The following is a 23,852-nucleotide window of genomic DNA, read 5'->3' on the forward strand; positions in this document are numbered from 1 at the left end:
TTTCATCACTGCAAGATTTGTGCAGAGAGGAACAAGACAGAAAGAAAAACCCATTCATTTGAAGGTCAATTAGCTCGTAGTGCTCTATCTGGTTACAAAGCTCAACTGCCTACTTTTTCAAATAATTTAAGGTACAATTCAAATTTGTTGTAGAAACCATTAAAGATGGGAGGGTGTTTTAAAAACTTAGACAAAAGTATATACATTTTTTCCTTTAAGAGAACTAAAATTACCAGCAGGCTGTTCACTATATTATCAAGTAAAATGCTATATAAAACAACCATCGGAGATAAACATTTGCTAGAAACGTTCTTTTGACCAAACCATTCTTGCAGTTTATTCTACAATTTAAGAGAAAATTCATTCATAATATGTGATTTGTGGTTTCTATTTTTGAGAGTTATAAAATGCACAGACAATAGTTTCAAAGTTGAATCTATGTCTGAGGAATTCACTACATAAATATTATTGATTAGTTTAAAATTAAATTCTTTCTGCTTTGGCAATACTGGGTATTTTAGATAATCTGTTCTTCACTTTTTTCTCTTAATGGGGTCAATTAAATTAAATTGGTGTATTATAGTATATTGTTTTGGTTATAGATCACTGATTAACATTTGGGTAATAAATCTGTTGTTGCATTTTCTTTTCAAGAAATTGAATCTATCCTATGAGGAGATTTGATACAGAATTGAAATGAAGAACAACTTCTATCACCAAGAGCAAATATAGTTTGGGGTTGCATTAATAAAAGAAAAACATTTTAGGTGACAGAAAAGGTTCCCCTTCAAGCTAAAATCTTTGTAGGATAGCAAATGTCCATTTGAATACACTGAGTACATAATACACCAAATATTTCTGTCCATCCATTTTTTGAAATAAAGGAATCTGTTTCTGTGTAGAATGTATCTGTTAGAGTGAAGTATAGTAATTATCTTTGTGTGTAATTATCTTTGTATAGTATTCTCCAGTTGTCAATTACTGGCTGGTGAAAACTAGACAGCTTTATATGCAGTTTTTAAACATTATAGTCACATTTAAAAGTGGTCTATAAATCACCACAATGAAAAAATATATTATTTGGTTTTCAGATTTTTTAAAATAAGATTTAAGCCAATTTTTTTCATTTTTGCCTTAATAATCATGTAATGCCAGTTTCTGACGTGACACAACTGCATTCATTCGGGACGTGACGGACCGCATTTCCCATGATGCTACGTGGTCAAAATGGCCACAAACTCCCATCATGCAACGCGGCCCAAAATGGCCACCGACCATAGCAACGAGATAACGTTACTATGGAAAGGGATAAAACTCGATCACACACGACAATCTGCCTTCTTCCCTGGCACACTGCCAACCTGAGAAGACACACAGGTGTTTCACTTCGTTGGGGTAATCCCATGCCATGTGCTCGATAACTTCGCTGGACCGAAGGTTGTTGAAGCAAACTTATCCCTGCATTAATTATAGCAGGAGGTCGACTTTAAAAGTACTTTTTAATTCCCTCTGATCAAAAAACTGAGAGCCGCCTTATCTCCCAGTGATCTAAAGAGGACCCCGCTTTGTCTGGCCAACAAAGCGACTGTAAGCCCGGAGGAAGAGACGAAGGAGCCTCCTCATTCCGTCAGTCAAGACGCGTTCAGGACGCCGCGTTACTCGGAGTGCTCACAGACCCAGCCGGGACAGCCCTGATTCACAAGTAACGGGGTTCTCCCCTTTTATTTCTTTTCCATCCACAGGGTGTTTCAGAAGTGCCTGTGCAGGTGTTAGGGACTTTAGGTTAATGCTTGTTACTCCAAGGCAGAGTTTGTTTTTAACTGTTGAATATTTTCCTTGTATGTGCATGCATTTGTGAAAGCGACTGGCTGTGTTTGATTTTGTGGTTCGTAAAGACCCCACTGCGGGTCCTGCTGTAACTCTTTTCCGAATTCTTCCATCTTTTTCCTCTCTCTCATCATTTTCATCTTTGCCTCCCGCTTATCAGCAGTTCAATCTTTTTGTTAGAGATCAGTTTGCGGTTTGTTTACCTGTTTAAACCGGCGCTCCCCCTCTTGCCGAGGTACCACCCCATTAGCGTAAGCGTGGTGACATCATTAGGACCTCCCTTCACGCATCACGCCAGTTTGTAGATCATACGTCATCATAGTCGCCATCTTGGGAGGGTGTCGGGTGACTGAAATGTGGTGTTAAACGACCGTGAGCTGGACTTAGATTCGCTAACCGCTCATTTTAATCCATTTATTTTTTTTTTTTGTTCTTTTATTTCCACATATATTTTGCATGTTTAGTTTAGTAGTGAGTAAGATTTCCAAGGTTGTTGAATCAGAGAATTACTGCAACAGGGAATTGCTTTTGGTTCAATAAAAACAACAACTGCGGAATAGAAATTGTTTTGTGTTCAATCCAATTCACAGTTGCATGGTTATTCAGAATTCAGAGCTACCTCCTTTCGGAGTTAACATCTGATATTAATACAGAGACATTATCAGTGGATTGGTGATAAGGAATAAGGATTTAAACTCTAATTGCAGTTACATTGGGGTTCTCACAGTCTGCGGATAAACCTCGTCGGTTAAAATTCGACCAAATCATTTATTCCAGCATAAATGAGTTCATAACAGCTAATTAATTAATGCATTAAGATAAGATAAGATAACATGGGCTTTATTGATCTCACAATGGAGAAATTCACTTGCCACATCGGCTCATACAAGAAGGTGCAGAGTAGGAAAGGTGCAATCAAATATATACAGTGAATCTTCATATATACAATGGATCAAAAGAATATATGAAGATTCTACATTAGTAGTATAAATAATTACAAGCTTCTAGCTAACATCACCACCATTTGAACTATATTTTGTTATAGCGGAATTTTGAGTTGAATGACTTATTACTTAAATTATAATACCAAATTATAATTAATAATAGTAATAAGCATATTCAAACAGCTTCTGGCATAACAATCAAAAGATTTGAGACCTCCTTTTTGAAAAAGTAAAATCACTTTCTTTAATTTGTTTTGTTATTCCAAATAAAGTTAACATTTAATTCATTCACAGCTTTTATATTATTGTTTTATTAATGACAAAGAGGAAGTGGGGTGGAGAATTCTTGATGTGCCCACTTTAGTGAGTAAAATTCTACAAAATATTGTGAGATTTCTTTGTAGCTAAAAGTAAGAAATTGTTTTGCAATTTGGCACTTTGTTGTTCAAGTTTGTCATATTTCTTTCTTTTTTATTTTAGTAATCTGTATTCCTGAGTGAATTCATTCTTGTTTATTATATTATGGAAGGTTTTAGGAGTTTTTGATTGTTAAATGTTCACATTTCTTAAGAAACAAACCAGAGGGTTTGAAAAAGACATTGTAGCCTGCAAATCTTTGGGAATTTGTGATTTTCTTTATGAAGCTCTGTGTATTGCACTAATTATTATGCAATACACAGACATTGTTTTAATGTCTGTGTATTACATAATAATTAGTTATTTGTCAAAGATTGTAATGCCTTTTAAAACTTGGTAATTTTTAGGGTGAATAGCAAGTTTTCTGCTGATAAAATGAAAAATCCTGGATTTATGGGGCATCCCAGAAAATGCCTTTGTTGTGGTGACTGTTATGCCATAATAACATGAATAATTTATCTTAGATTGAATTCTGAACAGTAGTATGAAGAAGGTCACAAAAGAATTCTATCCTGCTTCAAACATAAGGAGACAGGCCGGAAGGATGGCGCCTCTCTCTCAGCAGGGTGCTTCTGACCACCCCCTCTTCAGACCCTTTTCTGCAGCTCCCACATTCTTCAGTCTCTTCTCTTCAGACTTCTACTTCTGGCTGGAGCCCTCAGGGGGGCTCCCACACCAGCTCTTCAGCAGCTCTCTCAGACCACTTCTCCAGGACAATGCTACCAGCCGTCACCTCCTCCCTCCTTTAGACAAAAGGAGGGGAGGGAAGCTGGCTGAATCATGGTCTCTGCCGGACACATCTAAGGGAATGTGCCTGCACCAGCCACGCTGATCCAGGGTCTGCTAGACTCCTCTGCCTGCTTCGATGGAGGACCTCCCTGGCATCGGAGGAACTGCTGGGACAGAGCTAAGTGGCACTCTGACCTCTGCGCAAACCAGTCGCAAAGTAAGGGATGCCGAAACAGCTTTGTTCATTTTTGTCAGCTGTTGCAGGAAAGCAGACGCGAGACGGTGGATGCCTTCCCTCACCAGACAAGCTGAGCGATCAGACTATTAATTGGACATCAGTCGAGGCCTCCAAGCTATCCTGACCACGCTTCGCCAAGCTGCCCGACCACGCTGTTGGTTAGCTCACAGCTGCAGAGCTAAATGCTAGCCAGCCAAGAACAGCCAACAACTTTCCTGCTTTTACTGGCTTCCTAGGATGACCAATATAGGACAGAACTCACATGAGGCAGACAGGTTCGGACAGAGAGCTGAGGGAGAAGTTAAAAGGTTTATTGTAATAATAGTAATAATAGTAATATCATCTTTATTGTCATTGAAACATACATTACAACGAAATTTGTTCTCTGCTTTTAACCCATCAGTGGGCTGCCATGCGCGGCACCCGGGGGAGCAATCGGGGGTTAAGGGTCTTGCTCAGGGACCCAGGGTGCCGGCACTGGGGATTGAACCGGGTACTTGCATCCTTCTCTGAGTGCAAGCGCGCTGCTCTAACCACTAGGCCAACACTCCCCCCTGAGTTCTCTGCATTTAGCCCATCCCCATTGGGGAGCAGTGGGCTGCCACTGTAGGGCGCCTGGGGAGCATTCGGGGGTTGAGGGTCTTGCTCAGGGACCCAGAGTGCAGGCAGTTGGAATCGAACCGGGTACTCGCATCCTTCTCAGAGCGCAAGCGCACTTCTCTAACCACTAGACCAACACTCCCCCGGGAAATGTCTTGTAAATCATTGTGCACATGGTGCCTTTAGAACAAAGGGCTAACGGAAGTAGCTCATGGTAGCCTTAATGCTATTAGCTCTTGCTAACATCCGGTTCCAGACATTTCAAAAGGAGCTTGTTTTAAAAGCGTAAACCTTAACCGCTGAGCTCGGCCATCCTTCGATGTAGCTATTTGCCTTATTCCTAAATTAATATTGAATATTAATGCTGGTTTAAAGGCAATTTTGATAACTTTAGACCTTAACCTTTTTTAGCGACCGATCGCTACAGTGACCCCAGGCGCCCGGAGGGAGAATCGCATTAATAAGATCGGCCATAAGGGTTGAATGATTTTACTGAGCAAATCTGAGGCCCCGGTGGCTTCTTCGTGGGGGCCTGGCCCCCCAGGGGGTGGCCGGGGCCCCCGTTGCAGGGGCGGGGCGCCCCTGGGGCCCATGGCCGGGACCACTTCAGCGGGGCTAGCTGCCGGCGGAGCCCACGGGCTCGTCCCCGCGGCTCTTGGGGGCGTCTGCATTGCGGTGGCTGGGGGATTTCCTCGGGGTCGTCTCTGCTCTTTCCTTGGGGGGGGGGGGGGGGGGGCTGCAGATATCCTGTGTCGGCCCCTCCTGGGCGCCCTGCTTTAGGGGCCCCTTTGGGAGTCCGGAATTATGGGTCCCCTGACTCCTGCCTCTGTGCTCGGGGAAGGCGGGCCTTTGGTTCTCCACAACCACTATCAAGCTATTTCCTTCTGGATAATTTTCACCTAAACTAGTGCACTCTCACAAACTCCCACAGGTGCTGGGTCCCAGGTATTAAATGTTCACTTATATACAGTAATCTTATAATTTATTTATTTATTTATTTATGTTAGGGCTGGGCAAGTTAACGCGTTAATTTCGCGTTAATTCATTAGACTATTAACGTCGATATTTATTTTATCGCGCATTAACGCATGTTGCTCACATGCTTTTAGTCAGTGTCAGTCAGCAGGCGCTGACTGCAGCGCGCCGTCACGGCAGCACTCTCCCGCTCCCCCTCCCCTCTCGTACATGGCTCAGCGGCGCCAGCCAATCAGAACGCAGGCTCAGCCTGGCCCGCCCACTCAGCTCTCACACGAACTTAACAAACAAACAGCTGAGAGAGACCGCAGCAGCAAAAAAACATGAACAGGGGAAGTAGCACCGTTTGGCTTTATTTTAATACCGTAAATGAAATCAAGCTGTATGTTTTGTAAAAAGCCGGTTCATTTTAGTGGAAACACAACAAATTTATCTAAGCACGTGAAAAAACATGAAAACGTCGAGCCCCAGAAACAGAGAGAGGAGATGAAACTTCTCTCATTGCCCCGACAGACCCACAGACGTCTCTGACTGAGGCGTTTCAGTCCTCCAGGGAACATCCAGGTAGATCAGTGGATGGATGGATGTTACTGGAGCCCACACATAACATGTAATTAAGACCTTGAAAGAACCCAGTACATATATTAAAAAGTGTTATTTAAGATAAGATAACATTAGTTAATCCCTTTTTTATCCCACGACGGGGAAATTTATAGGATTAAAGCAACAGGCAGGTGCACACAACACAAACAAAATTACATAAGGATTGAAATATATAAGAGGTGGATTAGCGAAAAAACATAACATTATTATTATTATTATTATTATTATTATTATTATTATTATTTAATTGGAATAATAAAATAAAAACCACAAAACCCAAAAGGTCAACAGTTTCATGATACATCAAGCTTAGGGACTGGCTAATATACAGCAGGTCAAAAAAGGCCATATTTTGGCTGCAGTGCTTGCTGTTCTCTTATGAAGAAAAGATCAACTAGTGCACTAAATTCAATAGATGGGTTGAAAATATCCAGTATAAAATAAGTGCTACAAATGTTACAACACTTTTGTTCATATGGCAGCAGAACATTAAAATAAAAGTGCTCTTTACACTACTTTTGAATTCATTCTTGGAGTTTGTAAATACAATGCGATTAATCGCGATTAATCGCGATTAATCAGGGCGATTAATCGCGATTAAATATTTTAATCGTTGCCCAGCCCTAATTTATGTTCTTTCACTTTCTTTTTTCAAGTATCACATTACACATGTCAGCTTACATAATAATACATATGATTTAGCAATGGCATCTAGGTGTTATCCGATTGTATCTGTTGCTTTATGTCTGTTGGTTGTGCTGTTCTTTTTGCATCTCTCTTTCCAGGTGACGGAGCAGACGGAGAAGGTTTTATCATTCTCTCCCTTTTATCTCTTCTTTCTTTCACTTCTACTCTTTTTTTCTTTTCTTTCTCTTTCACTTCTTGTTCTTCCTTTACTCTCCCATTGTAATGTCCATATAATTTGAAATTCTCCCTGCAGGAATCACAATAAAGCTATTTACAAGCATAAATCAAGCGGAGCACTATGGCGAAAGCTGTTCGCTCCACTTGTAAAAGCAAAATCTGTCGAGCTCTATCTGGCATTGAGACATCAATTCCTATTGCCACATTGCTAGACAGGACACTGGGGAGAAAAAAAAGAATATTATTTACACAAAAAAATTTTCTGGTTAACTTGGGCTTTGCATTGTGAATTGATTGAACACATGCCAAATGTTTTTAACTCCATTCCATGCTTTTTGTAATCAGATCTTCAGTGAACAAGGATTCATTGAATTATTCTGATTATGATCAACCACTTTGTTTTGTCTTTGTTTATTTTGCATGTAAATAGTTCCTTAGCTTAGCTTAACTTAGTTTAGTTAAGTTTCACTAGCCTAGTGGAGAGGATTTGTTAATCAAAATATTGTGTTAATTCAGATAAACAGCATTACATAGTAATGTTCTCTGGATGTTCATTTTATTTCTGTTATTTATTTCTTGAACTTGAAAGAAGTTATCCGTCCGTCCTTCCGTTTTCTTCTGCTTATCCTGGGTCGGGTCGTGTGGTTAGCAGCTTCAGTAGGGAGGCCCAGACGTCCCTCTCCCCAGCCACTTGGGCCAGCTCCTCCAGGGGAATCCCAAGGCGTTCCTAGCAGAGAGACATAGTCCCTCCAGCGTGTCCTGGGTCTTCCTCTGAGTCTCCTCCCGGTGGGGCGTGGCCGGAACACCTCACCAGGGAGGCGTCCAGGAGGCATCCTAACCAGATGCCGGGCCACCTCAACTGGCTCCTCTGGACGTGGAGGAGCAGCGGCTGTACTCTGAGTCCTCCCCGGATGACTGAGCTCCTCACCCTATCTCTAAGGGAGAGCCCAGACACACTACGGAGAAAACTCATTTCGGCCGCTTGTCTCCGGGATCTCGTTCTTTCGGTCACGACCCAAAGCTCGTGACCATAGATGAGGGTAGGAACGTAGATCGACCGGTAAATCGAGAGCTTCGCCTTTTGGCTCAGCTCTCTCTTCACCACAACGGATCGGTACAGCGCCCGCTTCACAGCAGACACTGCACCAATCCGCCTGTCGATCTCCTGCTCCAACTTCCCCTCATTGAGCAGAAGTTTTCACTCCTTTATTCTATGTGTGTGAAGGGTTTGCTGTTAAAAGATCGCTAGTGCTTGAATTCATCCCTTTCAACCATTGTCTTGATATCAGCTTAAGATCTGATCATCACCAGACTATACCTAACAGAGAGTTATTTAGTAAACATTAAATAACTTTAAACAGTGTATAATTGCACAACAGTGACAGAGGGCCACTACCTTCACCAGAAACATCAGCACTTTTAATGTCAGTCCTGTTGTGATAAAACTGTTTTAATCTTGGCTTATTGAGTACATCCTTACCTTTTCTCTGTTGACCCAGGTCACTATCAGTCAGGAATAAGAGCTGTTTGCAGGACATTGTTGGGGAATCTAATAAGATTTCCGATATCCCTCTTGACAATGTTGGTGACCCCTTTAAAATTAGATCACTAAAGAAAGCAAAGATTATTAAATCTGATCCCAGCCATCCGCTTCAGGCTGAGGTTTAACTTTTCCCATGAAGATATAAAATACTTCTCTGCAAAACCAATAGATGGAGAAAATCCTTAATTTCTTCTGTTGTTAGCCTGATAAATGCCAGGATTTTTGTTGAAGACATTGTTGTATGTTTTTTCTGTGTCTAACTGCTGAGTGTGCAGTACATTGTTCTTTGGGGAGAATAAAAATTAACTTAAAGTAAACTGAGAGTAACTCTTTATTTAGAAGCTTAAGAGGAAAAAAAGTCAATAAGAAGTCTTAAAAATAACATCTGGCATTAAAGCCAGGAAAGAAAATTGTGTATGGACTAGACGCAGTTTTCAGCGCTCCACGAACTTATTACTTCTACTGATTTTTTTACTCTTTTTCACTCCTAACAAGTAACCCAGCAATAACCTGCCCTTATTTGGAGCAGAATCATGCCTCCAAAACCAAAGAAAGATGAACAACCCCCTGTCCAACCCCCAGGCTGGACAGGGCTCACCACACGCAGCCCGCTAGGCTAGCATCCACGGGTAGGCCACGGCATGTCGTGATCTGTTTTCATCATTTCCAAACCCGGGAGCTGGTTGTACGGGCTGCCCGACAGCTACGGGGCAAGCTGAAATATAAGGATACACCTATCCATATCTTTGAGTACTACGCCCCAGAGGTTTTGGAACAACACACTCAATATCGAGACGTGATGAAGAGGCTGTTCGAGTTAGGCTACAAGCCCGCTCTGTGGTACCCTGCTAAGCTAACTGTTGTGCTACGCGACGGATCAAGAAAACGTCTGCCCTCCGTAGAGGAAGCTGCAGACTTTGCATCTCGTCAACGTCGACAGAATGAACCAGAGGTGAACTGACTTTAGCGTCCCTAAGTGACGATCACGGAGCTCTGACTTGAATATTTGCCGCAGTTTGATCATGGCTGTATGTTTATGTTCAAAGTGTTTCTTCTGTATACTTTGAAGAAGGTTATTGGTTTCATAAATATGTTTAAATGTTGAATAAGCCTAGTTTACAGGTCTTTGCTACAATGCCTTTATTATCGTTGATGACTTTATCTGGTGCAACAAGTTGTGACAAAGAAAGGTTGAATTAATATAATTATCATCGGAATGCTTTACACATGGTTGGGGGGTTTCTACTTTTTGGATCTTGGAAGTTTAAAAGGTGTTTGACACCAATGTGCAATGGACACTGGATTTTCACGTATGTATGGGATACTTTAGGCCATGGGGTTTATTTTTTAATTTTTTTCCCCTCTCTCTTTCCCCTACTCATGTCTTTTCAGATACCTTTTACTCTACGCTTGGTCCCACCAGATACATGTTGTAAACCTGTGTAACATTTCCATATCCTCAAGAGTACACGAAACATGACAACAAATGCAAGTACCACACTTAAATTTGTTTCTTGGAATGTGAAGGGGTTGGGTGACGCTGTTAAATTGCAACGTGTAATGACCCATTTAAACCAACTTAAAGGGGGTATCTATTTCATCCAGGAGACCCATATGCTTAACCGTCATATCAAAAGGATTAGGAAACAGTGGACCGGTGACATTTTCCACTCAATATTCAATGGGAAGGCCAGGGGCACTGCAATAATTTTTCGTAAACGCCTTCCTTTCATTCCAGAGAAATCAGTCCTAGATCCCAATGGCAGATATGTCATGGTTTCTGGGAGGCTTCGAGAAATGCCATTTCTCTTTGTTTGTGTTTATGGCCCTAACTGGGACGACAGGCACTTTATATCTAAACTTTTTGCTTCCTTTCCGGATGTCGAAAATCACTATATACTTGGTCCTGGTCCAGGACCCTTTCTTAGACGGTTTTTCTAGCAAGCCTGCCCCTGTTATGAAGGCAGCAAAAACTTTACTTGCGTGCTCTCAGTGACTTGGTCTGGTTGATCCTTGGAGACATAAATTTCCTTCTACCAAGGCTTTCCCTTTCTTCTCACATGTTCATCACTCTTATTCCCGGATAGATTTCTTCCTGATGGACCTTAGCTTTATTCCAAATTTAGCTTCCACTGACTACCACACCATAGTAATATCAGATCATGCACCAGTTTCCCTTGATTTGGCACTACCCTACCGGTCAAGCCCATTCAGGCAATGGAGATTCAACTCTGTTCTCTTAGCAGAGGACAGTTATCAAGATTTTATACGTACCCAAATCTCCTTATTTTTTTAATTAAATGATGTGCATGATATTAGTAGGAGTAGCCTTTGGGAAGCATCTAAAGCCTATATGAGAGGTCAACTTATTTCCTACATTTCTAATAAAAAAAACAACTGAAACTGCTCGCCTTAATGAGCTTTTAAAGGAAATCAAGGAAGTGGATGTACAGTATGCTGCCAATCCGGATCCTGACACTAAAACGACTCTCTTTACAGACAGAACTTGATCTAATTTCCACTACTTCTGTTAGAGCTTCTTTGCTTAAATCTAAACAACTTTTTTATGAACCAGGAGACAAGGCTGGCAAACTTCTTGCATAACAGAGACTTCTAGATGTACAGAGATGTATAGAGACTTCTCTCTACATCCAACCTTCCACCCTCTCCTGATAATATATTAGATAAAATCAACTTTCCTTGCATTAATGAAGAATTGGCAGATCGACTTGGTGCCCCAATTACTACATTGCCATAGGTTGTCTTCAAGGATCCAAATCCCCTGGACCCGATGGGTTTACCACTGAATATTATAAAGCTTTCTCCACTTTGCTTAGCCCTTTTCTTAAAGAGGTGTAAAACGAGGCCTTCTCTCTTAGCCGGCTCCCTTGTACCCTGTCGGAGGCCACGATTTCGTTGCTCCTTAAGAAGGATAAAGATCCCTTATTGTGTAGCAGCTATAGGCCCATTTCCTTGTTGAACGTGGATTTTAAAGTCCTAACTAAAGTGTTGGCATTACGCTTACAGCAGATACTACCTTCAATTATCGATCTAGATCAAACGGGCTTCATGCCCGGGGGCAGTCCTCATGCCACACCAGGAGGCTTTTCAATATCATCACTTCCCCTAATGCAACAATCCCTGAAGTCGTTGTGTCCCTCGACGCCGAGAAGGCCTTCAACAGGGTTGAATGGAGCTTTTTGTACAAGGTATTGACAAAATTTGGATTAGGCAAGACCTTTGTTGATTGGGTAACACTTCTGTATTCTTCACCCAAAGCTTCAGTACGGACTAATGATGTTCTTTCTTCCTCCTTTCCCTTGAGCCGTGGTACCAGACAGGGCTGTCCCCTGTCTCCGCTCTTGTTTATTTTAGCGATTGAGCCCCTAGCCCTCTGGCTGCATGCAGAGACCTCCTTTAAGGGCATAACAAGATTTGATATAGTCAATAAAGTTTCGCTATACACAGATTACCTTTTGTTGTATGTTTCGGATCCTATTTCTTCTTTTCCCGCTATCCTAAACAATGAATTTGGCACCATATCAGGCTACAAACTTAATTACCAAAAAAGCGAACTTTTGCCCATTAATGATAAAAGCTCCCTCCCTCGACAGTACCGTTCCGTTGGTCTAATAATGGTTTCCGATACTTGGGTATTCAAATTGTGCTATCTCTTTCTGACCTATATAGAGTAAACCTTACACCTTTGGTGGAGAGGATAGAAGCTGATTTTGCTCGCTGGTCAACTTTACCCATCTCGCTCGCTGGCCGAATAAGCTTAGTGAATGGTGATTCTTCCCAAATTTCTTTACATGTTTCAACATCTTCCACTTTTTCTAAATAAGTAATTTTTTGTAAAATTGGACACAATGATTTCTAATTTTTTATGGGCTGGGAAGCCTGCCAGAATTTGCAGATCGGTTTTACAGTCTCCCAAGGAGAAGATATTATTATTGGGCAGTGAATTTACAGAAATTGTTGTTTTGGATGAAGGAGGAAGACCCTTTGCCAGTCTGTGTACAGTTGGAGAGGAAATCTTGTCCGTTCTCACTTCGTTCAGTCTTGTGCTCACAACTTCCTCTACAATGTTTAACTACTTGCCCTGTTGCATCCACTTCTTTGAAAATATGGAATCAGTTTAGGAAACAGCTTGGCCTCTCAAATCCATCCGCCCTGACATCATTGTTTAAAAACTGTACGTTTGAACCGTCCCAAGATTTAGCATATAAAATCTGGCATGATAGTGGTATCAATAGTAGATCTCTATTCTGAAAACATTTTCTCTTCTTTGGAACAGTTGTCTGTCAAATACCATCTTCCAAAACAAAACTTTTTTAATTTTTTCCAAGTTTGTGACTATGTTAAGAAGTTGTTCCCTTACTTTCCGAATCGCCCTCCAGAAACCTTATTAGACTCTCTTCTTGTAATTGATCCTAATCTTAGAGGATGTATCTCGACACTCAGAAATCTCAACATCCGCAAACGCAGTTAAAACAGCTTGGGAGGAGAGTCTTAACATTGTATTCACAGAACAACAATGGACATCTGCACTGGCTCTAGTTTATTCATCTTCCATCTGCGCCCAAGACTTATTCAATGCAAAGTTGTTTACAGTGCTCATTATACCAATTCACGACTAGCAAAAATTTACTTTTCTGTAAATGATGCCTGTGGCAGATGTAAACTCTCGCCTGCCAATCACTTACACATGTTTTGGTCATGTCCCGAGTAGTCTCCAATCCAATGTCTGCAATCTTTGGCATCACCCCTGCTTCTAACTTGCCTAAAGGAATGGAGCGGGCTTTAGCATTTACCACGCTTTTAGCTCGTAGGTTGATCTTACTTAACTGGAAAGATTCTCAACCCCCTTCACATGCCCGCTGGATTCGAGAGGTGCTTTACAACCTCAAAGTAGAGAAATTGAGGTTTTCTCTTAGAGGCTCCATCAAGTTATTTCAGGCTACATGGGACCCTTTTCTTAGGTATTTTGACTCTTTGAATCTTCTTGACCCTGAGGATACTTGAATGCCTAACATGATCTCTACTTATCTATCTACATTTACATTCATGTCTACCCTTTTTTTATCTGTTTTACTCTTTATACTTTTTATTTATTTATAATTTTTTCCCCCCCATTTGTTTATTTATTTATTTTTTGGCCTGTGGGTGGGGTAGGCGGTCAGGGTGGATTGGGGGTTGACAGATCTGTGACATCGAGATTGTATTGATACTTTGAATTTGTCCCAACAATGTCTTTCTTATGTTCAAAATGTTCAATAAACAAAGTTGGAAAAAAAAAAGATCAATTTAAACAGCATCTTCATTTGCTGTTTTATAGTCAGATGAAACATTTTATCACATCAGTGTCAGGTACTTGGAGCCACATACCAAAATATGCCTGTCTGTAAAGGTGTATAAAGCACCAAAGAATGAATATAGTTTATATTCCCCAGCAGAAGGTGCTGGTTACTCCTTTGCCGTGGCAAATATGGGCAGCTTTAATATCGTTGATTCGTTATTTTTGTCAGGATAAGAAAGGAGAAGCAGACAATACTTGATTTTAAGTAGTCTGTTCATAGTGAAAAAATACACTTTGAAAATGTTTGATTAAAGTAACCTACTGTATACCACTACCAGGAAAAGCCAATTGTCCCTATATATATCCTATATATATATTGTATATATATATATATATATATATATATATATATATATATATATATATATATATATATATATATATATATCTGTGAAACCTGTGGTTAATAAAATTTATCAAGTGATTATATCTTAGGAAAAAAAGAAACATAGGACATGATTACAATCTGAAAAAAATATTAGGTAAAGAAGAGTCACACTTCAAGATGTCTGGATATGATTTAAAGCTTTCATCCTTCACGAGTTGATTCCTATTGGTTGACCTTTGATCCGATGCAGTGATGGCATACTGCCTTTATTTAAAATATAAAACTTTGTAAGTTTTAGACTAGGAAATTATTTTTACTTCATGTTTTTAGTTTCTTCTGTGAATGAAAATGTTTCCTGATTGAATTGATTTTCTGCCAAATGCTTCTGATCCTTTAGATCTGAATTAATTAACCAAAGGCAGAGATCAACTCTATGTCATCTGAGAGAAATCAGGACTAAAATAAAAACCCTTCACTTGTTTTTCTCTGCCTGTTCCACATCTTGTAAACCAGACAGCATAAAGGTTTCCTGTGTGAAGGCTTGGATGCATAAAGCAAAGAGAAGAAGATGGCCTAGGAGTAAGACGGGAGACAGAGAAATGCTGCTGCTATTGACTAGAGACATGTCTTCCAGGAAGGACTGAAAACGGTCCAATTTTTCAAAGGTCATCATGGGCGCAGCTGGGCTGATGGTGTTTACAAATGAAAGGACCACTGTCTGGAACCATGTACCGTTGTCCTTGCACATGAGTGGGCCACCATAGTCACCCTGAAACAGAGGGAAAACATATCATCTGCTATAACGTATAGGTTTAAATTGAAGGCAACCAGACCTTTGCTCAGGTTTTCACACTGAGCATCCAGTAGTTGGAGTGTTGCTGTTTTTAAGCACATGGAGGCACATCCTCCTAGGCACATTCCAGGTCAGATGCAAAGACGCACCCATTACTCCCCTGGGTTGTTAGAAGCTATTGCTTGATGTGATTGAAGTACTTGGTCTTACCCACCCTTTACCCCATTGAAATAGTGTCTTTCCCACGGCCAAAACTAAATTCATTTAAAAGGAGCTAATCATAATAATCTCATAAAAATCAATACGACTCACCTTGAACCAAAAAATAAAACAATTAAATGTGGTTTATTAAATATAAGGTCTCTCTCTTCAAAGCCTTAATTAGTTAATGAATTGGTTTCTGATTGATTGATTTGTCTCACAGAAACCTGACTACAAGAGCACTACATTAGTAAAGGTAATTAATAATTAGCACTACGTAAGTAAACTCCTTCCAATTATTTAAATTTCCACATTCCCAGAACTACAGGAAGAGAAGGAGGAGTAGCAACAATCTTTCAGTCTTATTTATTAATTAGTCCTAGGCCAATTAATAACTACAATTATTTTGAACATCTAACCCTTGGTTTCCCTCATAAAAACTGCTAAGCAAAAAAACCTCTCCTGATTTGGTGTTAAACACTGACAAGGTTATTATAATGGGGTATTTTAACATTCATGTTGACAATTCAATTAAATTTTATTTATATATTGCCAATTTATGAAACATGTCAGCACAAGGTCTAAAGTATGAAGCTCTATCTGTTTTCCTCCCTGTTGTTACCTATATCTGATCTTCTTTTCCTATCTAAAATTGGAAAAGAGAAAGTAGTTGCTAATCAACTTTGTGAACATTTACAAAGCAATTACCTACTTGAGGAGTTTCAGTCAGGCTTCAGAGCTCATCATAGCACTGAAACAGCTCTAGTGAAGGTCACTAATGATATTCTCATGGCCTCAGATAATGGACTTGTGTCTGTACTTGTCCTGTTAGATCTCAATGCTGCATTTGATACATTTGATCACAATATTCTCCTAGAAAGACTTGAACATACTGTGGGGATTAAGGGAAAAGCATTAGGCTGGTTTAAATCTTATCTGTCTGACAGATTCCAGTTTGTTCATGTTAATAATAAATCTTCTTCAAACTCTAAGGTCACTTGTGGAGTACCACAGGGTTCAGTCCTTGGACCAATTCTCTTTACTATATATATATATATATATATATATATATATATATATATATATATATATATATATATATATATATATATGCTTCTGATTGGTAAAATTATCAGACAGCATGGGATTAATTTCCACTGTTATGCTGATGACACTCAGCTATATTTATCCATAAATTCTGATGAATCCAAACAATTACTTCGACTGCAGTCTTGTCTTGATGACATCAGAAGCTGGATGACTTTAAATTTTCTGCATTTAAATTCTGACAAGACCGAAGTTGTAATCTTTGGACAAGAGTCCTCAAAGATATACTTCTTAATCAATAAGTTAATCTTGATGGATAGTGTAGTGTAGAATAAGTGAAGAATTTTGGTGTTATTTTTTACCAGGACATATAAATTAAATCCCATATTAAACAGGTTTCCGGGAATACCTTTTTCACCTCAGGAATATTGCCAAAATTAGAAATTTTCTGTCTAGTAGTGACGCTAAAAAACTAGTCCATGCACTTGTTACTTCAAGGCTGGACTATTGTAATTCTTTACTATCAGGAAGTCCACAAAGTGCAGTTTGAAGCCTTCAGCTGATCCAAAATGCTGCAGCAAGAGTTCTGATGAAAATCAACAAGAGGGATCATATTTATCCTACTTTAGCTTCCCTTCATTAGCTTCCTGTTAAATCAAGAATAGAATTTAAAATTCTTCTTCTAACGTATAAAGCCCTTAATAATCAGGCTCCATCATATATCAGAGCTCTGATTACCCTGTATGTTCCTAACAGAGCACTTCGCTCTCAGACTGCAGGTCTGCTGGTTGTTCCTAGAGTCTCTAAAAGTAGAATGGGAGGCAGATCCTTTAGCTATCAGGCTCCTCTCCTGTGGAACCAACTCCCAGTTTTGGTCTGTGAGGCAGACACCCCGTCTACTTTTAAGACAAATCTTAAAACTTTCTTTTTTGACAAAGCTTATAGTTAGAGTGGCTTATGTTACCCTTAGCTATCTTTGTAGTTATGCTGCTATAGGCTTAGGCTACTGGAGGACATCAGGGTCTATTCCACTCACTCTTTAGAGTTCTACTACTGTTTTCCAATTTGCATTGTTTGTTGTTATTTCAACTTTTACCTTTTTGCTCTCTGTCTTTTTTCTCTTCATAGAAGGTACACCTGGTCTGGCGTTCTGTTAGCTGTGACATCATCCAGGGGAGGCAGATCATCCTCTATTACCATCTAACATAGAAAGTACTCCTGGGTCAATGTGAGCTTCTGTGCTTTCTGTGTCTCTGCTCTGTCTTCTCTAAGCCCCAGTGGGTGGAGGCAGATGAGCGTTCACACTGAGCCTGGTTCTGGTTCTGCTGGAGGTTCTCCTCCCTGTTAAAGGGGAGTTTTCCTCTCCACTGTCGCTTCATGCATGCTCAGTATGAGGGATTGCTGCAAAGCCATCAGCAATGCAGACGACTGTCCACTGTGGCTCTACGCTCTTTCAGGAGGAGTGAATGCTGCTTGGAGAGACTTGATGCAACCTGCTGGGTTTCCTTAGAGAGGAAACTTTCTGACCAACCTGGAGGATCTGATGGAGTCTGACTTTGTAAAGAGCCTTGAGATGACATGTGTTGTGAATTGGCTCTATATAAATAAAATTGAATTGAATTAGTCACCTGAAACATGATCAGACTGAGTATGTATCATAAACTTCAGAAAAACTGAATGAAAGTCCAGTTGGCTCCGTTTTAAGCACGTTTGCTGTTGTCATGACCTAGATATCTGAGAATGTGCACAGCTCTGTTATCATCTGCAGTACATTCAAAGATTTAGACAAGCGGAAGTTTAAAACCATTAATCATCTTAGAAAATATTGATATTCCCAGTTGGCAACCATTGTAAGTGACAGAATAATACGTTTTAACCAAAGTCTCTCTAAATATCTGTTTGCCAACAAAAAAAAAATGTTTGAGTCATTTTATGTTTGGCCACACATCTGAGCAGTGATGTCTAGTCAAGGGAGGTAGGCTGGTGAGGCAGTGCCTCATATGTCTTCATGACAAGTAAAATGTCAGCAATAAATCAAACTTGTCTGTTCTTTAAATGCGTTTTCTGTTCGATTTCTAAATTTTTATAGTCAAAATTGCTGAGTTTATGCATCATCTGTCCAAATATACTGGATAGGGGTAAGATGAGGCAGTGGGGAGCTGTGCCTCCCCTCTTATGGGGTTGTGTTGCACACAGTCAGTCATCCATCCATCCAATATTTGCACCTGCTGGTCCGTGTGGTCACACGGAGGCTTGTGCCAATTTCCAGCAATCATTAGCCGAGAGACAGGGTCCACCTTGGACAGAATGTCCCTCCATCACAGTGCAACTCAGAGACACATGGGACAAACAACCATACATTCCCACTCACAGGTATGGCCAATTTAGAAAGACCAATACACCTAAAAGTCGTGTTTTTGGATTATGGGAGGAAGCCCAAGAACCCAGAGAGAATCCAGGGATGCACAGCCAGAACATGCCCACTCCATGCAGAAAAAACCCAGGCACTGATCGCTGGCAGTTGGAGCATGCCCACTTCTCTCTCTCTCTTTATATTGCCAATATACATGTAAGATTACCCATGTACTGCACATGCTTATGTTTTAGTTTGACTAATATATTTAATGAATCTGTGACATAGTCTGTCTAATTTGTCATAGGAGGTGAAACAAACGTATGGGGTGCAGCAGAAAGTACCATGCCACACAGATAGGGGCAGTGGTGAGCACCATAGGCACAATGGATAACAGGTGCACATCACTGCATGCTCTTCTACACAAAATGTGCAGCTACACCTATTTATAACTGTTCAGACAAAATGGAAAATTCTGTTTCTGAACTTCGCTTCTTCCTTTTCTATTGAAATTGTAAGTTCAACACAAACGTAGCAGCTTCAATCAGGTTTCATAATGCTGGAAAACAAGACAAAAAGCTACATAACCCACAGTTAACAAACATGATTGTGTACCTGCTCCTGAGTAAATAATCGTGTGCACATGATATCAGCTGTTGATGCATCGCCGCAATCTTGCACTATCGTCTGAATCTGCTGCAGAGCTTGCTCCTCTAAAGTTGGGGAGAATAATAAAACTCATTTCTGGTAAATTAGCCTGATTTGCATTGCTCCTCATGATATAATTGCACAAATATTAACCATTCTCTCATACCTCCTCCTCTTCCAGAGCTCCACCCGACAGCCCAACATTCTGATCCTACAGGGAATGTTCTTCTGTTACCCAAGCAGATGGGCTGGATGTAGTCGTTTATGGTGGGTGGGGGTGACAGCTTGAGCACTGCAATGTTGTTTCCTGTCAGGCTGCTCATATGGATATTTACTACATTAAACAACATCTCAGATGGATTAGCTCCATTCTGTGTTAGACGACCCAACCTGACTGTCCAGTCAAGCAAATTGATGGAGCTGAGGAATAAAAGATGGACAGAATTAGTCCTGAACAGATATTTACACATCTCACCAGTTTAAAAATGCTGCAACTGGATTCCGCTTCCCAAAGATCAGGCCTAGTACACATGTAGCTGAGTGGAAAAGGATGCATTTTTATGTGGTTATACCTTTCATCCACACTTAAATGGAATTTTACTCGCCTAAGATCCGATGATTCTGACACTGGCAAAAGTAGGGATTTCTAAAAACTCTGTCGGAGTTTTAGGGTCCCCCGCATCACTGACGTCACATACGTGCAGCCTTTGTTATAGACTCGGCCATAGTGGAGTAAAAAATTAAGGCTGTCAAAGAGGTGCTAATTTCTGCGTTGCTGTGATTTAAACTGAACAAATTCTCTAAACTAAGGGGTCTCTGGGCATTTATTTCCAACTGAAATTAACTCTTTATGGCACAGCATCTTCCTGTCTTCTCCTAGGTATCGAGACTTCAAAGTAAAAGCATACATGGAACATTGTAAACATTATTGCTGGTTCAGAGTTTTTTTTTTACTTTTTTGTTTTTACAAGCCCAGCTGCTCCAATATGTTGATGTACAAAGGAGAAAAATCAGCTTTTTTACACAGGCAAAACATAGCTTTTATTTTGAAGGGTCATATTTCTCCAATTTTAGCTTCCCTTCATTGGCGTCCTGTTAAACAAAGAATATAATTTAGAATTCTCATTCTCATGTATAAAGCCCTTAATAATCAAGCTCCATCATATATCAGAGCTCTGATTACCCCGTATGTTCCTAACAGAGCACTTCGCTCTCAGACTGCAGGTCTGCTGGTGGTTCCTAGAGTCTCTAAAAGTAGAATGGGAGGCAGATCCTTTGGCTATCAGGCTCCTCTCCTGTGGAACCAACTCCCAGTTTTGGTCCGTGAGGCAGACACCCCGTCTACTTTTAAGACTAATCTTAAAACTTTTTTATTTTAGACAAAGCTTATAGTTAAAGTGGCTTATGTTACCCTTAGCTACCTCTATAGTTATGCTGCTATAGGCTTAGGCTACTGGAGGACATCAGGGTCTATTCCTCTCACTCTGCTGAGTTCTACTACTGTTTTCCAATTTGCATTGTTTGTTGTTATTTCAACTTTTACCTTTTTGATCTCTGTCATTTTTCTCTTCATAGTAGGAACACCTGGTCTGGCGTTCTGTTAGCTGTGACATCATCAGGGGAGGCAGATCATCCACTATTACCATCTAACATAGAAAGTACTCCTGGGTCAATGTGAGCTTCTGTGTTTTCTGTGTCTCTGCTCTGTCTTCTCTAAGTCCCAGTGGGTGGAGGCAGATGAGCGTTCACACTGAGCCTGGTTCTGGTTCTGCTGGAGGTTCTCCTCCCTGTTAAAGGGGAGTTTTCCTCTCCACTGTCGCTTCATGCATGCTCAGTATGAGGGATTGCTGCAAAGCCATCAACAATGCAGACGACTGTCCACTGTGGCTCTACGCTCTTTCAGGAGGAGTGAATGCTGCTTGGAGAGACTTGATGCAACCTGCTGGGTTTCCTTAGAGAGGAAATTCTTTTCACAAATCTGTATAATCTGATTTAATTTGACTTTTGAAAGTGCCTTGAGATGACATGTTTCATGAATTGCTGCTATATTAATAGAATTTAATTGAATTGACTGGATGACTCTCACCCATGTCTGTCATGTTTAAAACAATGGTCGATGGTGAATTTTCATGGGTTTGCATAAATTCCAAAAAAAGGTTAAAAACAAAGCAACTGGACTTGTTTTCCGAAGTTGAAGACGTTTCGCTTCCTCTCCAGGAAGCTCTCTCAATTCAAAAAGTCTGGAGTAATGTGGAGTAAAAAGCTTTATACAATTGGCAAACAAAGGCCTTGTAATGGCTTTGATAACATGCAAAATAATCGAAACATGTCCCCCCTTTAGTAATGTGCGGTCGTTAAAGCCATTAAGCCAGCAGAATGGAACGAAATTGGTCCACTCCTCTGTAACGAGGAGTCGTTAGGGTTGTTATTGGCTTGGCTTAAAGGAACAATGTTTTGATCACCCGAATGAGGGTGAGAGTTAAGGTGATGGTTGGCCGGAATTAATCCTATAGCTGTGTTGTAAGTTTTTGAGAGTTGAAACCTAAGGCCTCCTCCTCTGTTCAAAGTTGTTTTTTCTCTCTTAACGTAGATGGCTTCCTTCACACCCCTTTCAAACCATCTGTCTTCTTTGTCCAAAATGTGAACATTTTGGTCCTCAAAAGAATGTCCTTTGTCCTTAAGGTGTAGGTGGACAGCAGAGTCTTGTCCTGAGGAGGTAGCTCTCCTGTGTTGAGCCATGCGTCTGTGGAGAGGTTGTTTGGTTTCTCCAATATAAAGATCAGAACATTCCTCACTGCACTGAACTACATACACCACAGTCCAGTTGCTTTGTTTTTTTTACCTTTTTTTGGAATGACCATGACCTGGATGACTGAGAATCTCACCAGCATTTGCATAAATGAAAACGTTTAATACTTCTGAATTATTATTTAATGGACTGATATGAACTTCGTAATGGTAATAACATCTAATGTTTACATTTTTTCTCTCATCAGGTCATTGGTCAAATGGACCACACACCAAACAGGTGTCCTCAGCTTCAGCTTACCCTGAGAAGCATCTGGCGTCTGTCAGCACATAGGTCTCGGACACCAGTGTCCCTCCACACACATGCAGGCCATTCTTCTGCAAGCTCGCCATCCATGGCCACTCACCAGCTGATGTCACCGAAAATCCATCCACAATACGAGAACCTAGTGGGGCCTGTCCACAGACTACGGCTGGAGAAAGAGGACACAGGTGAAAACAATGAATCATCTTTCACAAAACTATTTGTGCAACTTAATTTGCACAGATGTCATTCAATACTTTATCTCAAAAAACTGAAATCTCAAAGAATTTGTTAAAATGATGCGTTCATTTGTACAAAATAATGTCCCAGCTGTCTTGGATGTTCGTTATGTGGTAATTCAGTGATACAACCATTTAGATAAGTGTGATGGCTGTAGATAAGATAAGATAGTCTTTATTGATCTCACAATGGAGAAATTCACTTGCCACATCGGCTCATACAAGAAGGTGCAGAGTAGGGAAGGTGCATTCAGTTATATACAGTGAATCTTCATATACACAATGGATCAAAAGAATACAAAAGAAATAGGAATGGGCATATTTACTATCATAGTGATCTATATATATATATATATATATATATATATATATATATATATATATATATATATATATATATATATATATATATAAAAACATATATACATACTTATACATATACCTATACGCCTACATACATCCGTACCTACACGTATATATGTGCATATACATACATGCATACATACATACATGTGTACTGACTTATGTTCAGGTGGTGATAGCAGTAGAAGTTACTACTTCAGGATTATTGCACGGGTTGTAGTACAGTGTATTAAATAGATTATTGCACATTAGTTATTGCACATTAGTTATTACAGTTGTGGTTACAGTTATAGTGCAGCATTGTATAATCTGATGGCAGCAGGAATGAATGACCTGCGGTAGCGCTCCTTTTTACAGACAGGATGTCTAAGCCTATCACTAAAGGAGCTGCTCAGCTCCTCTACAGTCTGGTGCAGGGGGTGGAAGGTGTTGTCCATGATGGATGTGAGCTTGGACAACACCCTCCTCTCAGCCACTTCCTCCACTGAGTCCAGAGTGCAGCCCAGGACAGAAGTGGCCTTCCTCACCAGCTTGTTCAGCCTCTTTCTGTCCCGCTCTGCACTGCCAGGAGCCCAGCAGACAACAGCGTAGAGGAGGGCTGAGGCCACCACAGAGTCATAGAAAGTTTTTAGCAGAGGCCTGCTCACTCCAAAGGACCTCAGCCTCCTCAGGAGGTGGAGGCGGCTCTGGCCCTTCTTATACAGAGCGTCGGTGTTATGAGTCCAGTCC

General features: G+C 40.5%; 2 protein-coding genes across 2 annotated transcripts in view; both read right to left on the bottom strand.

Moving 5' to 3' along the window:
• Positions 1-23,852, bottom strand: part of LOC105923620 (transmembrane protease serine 9) — a 283,180-nt gene that overhangs the window by 134,883 nt on the left and 124,445 nt on the right. The gene's annotated exons all lie outside the window — the stretch shown is intronic.
• Positions 14,498-22,697, bottom strand: LOC118556571 (tryptase gamma-like). The gene is made up of 4 exons (XM_036148755.1): positions 22,519-22,697; positions 19,636-19,889; positions 19,437-19,534; positions 14,498-15,196 (listed from the first exon to the last, which is right to left on the bottom strand). Exons 1-4 carry the CDS (start codon positions 22,608-22,610, stop codon positions 14,900-14,902), a joined length of 741 nt encoding a protein of 246 aa, XP_036004648.1. The 5' UTR covers positions 22,611-22,697; the 3' UTR covers positions 14,498-14,899.

The sequence above is a fragment of the Fundulus heteroclitus genome, chromosome 16 (genome assembly GCF_011125445.2).
Source record: "Fundulus heteroclitus isolate FHET01 chromosome 16, MU-UCD_Fhet_4.1, whole genome shotgun sequence".
In the NCBI taxonomy this organism is placed as follows: domain Eukaryota; kingdom Metazoa; phylum Chordata; class Actinopteri; order Cyprinodontiformes; family Fundulidae; genus Fundulus; species Fundulus heteroclitus.

Coding starts and splice junctions, on each gene's coding strand:
- LOC118556571 (XM_036148755.1), bottom strand. CDS start 22,610: ATGGCGAGCTTGCAGAAGAATGGCCTGCATGTGTGTGGAGGGACACTG. Junction 19,535..19,635: donor GAGCTCTGGAAGAGGAGGAG/GTATGAGAGAAT, acceptor CCCCAACTTTAG/AGGAGCAAGCTCTGCAGCAG. Junction 15,197..19,436: donor GATTATTTACTCAGGAGCAG/GTACACAATCAT, acceptor CCTCTGTTTCAG/GGTGACTATGGTGGCCCACT.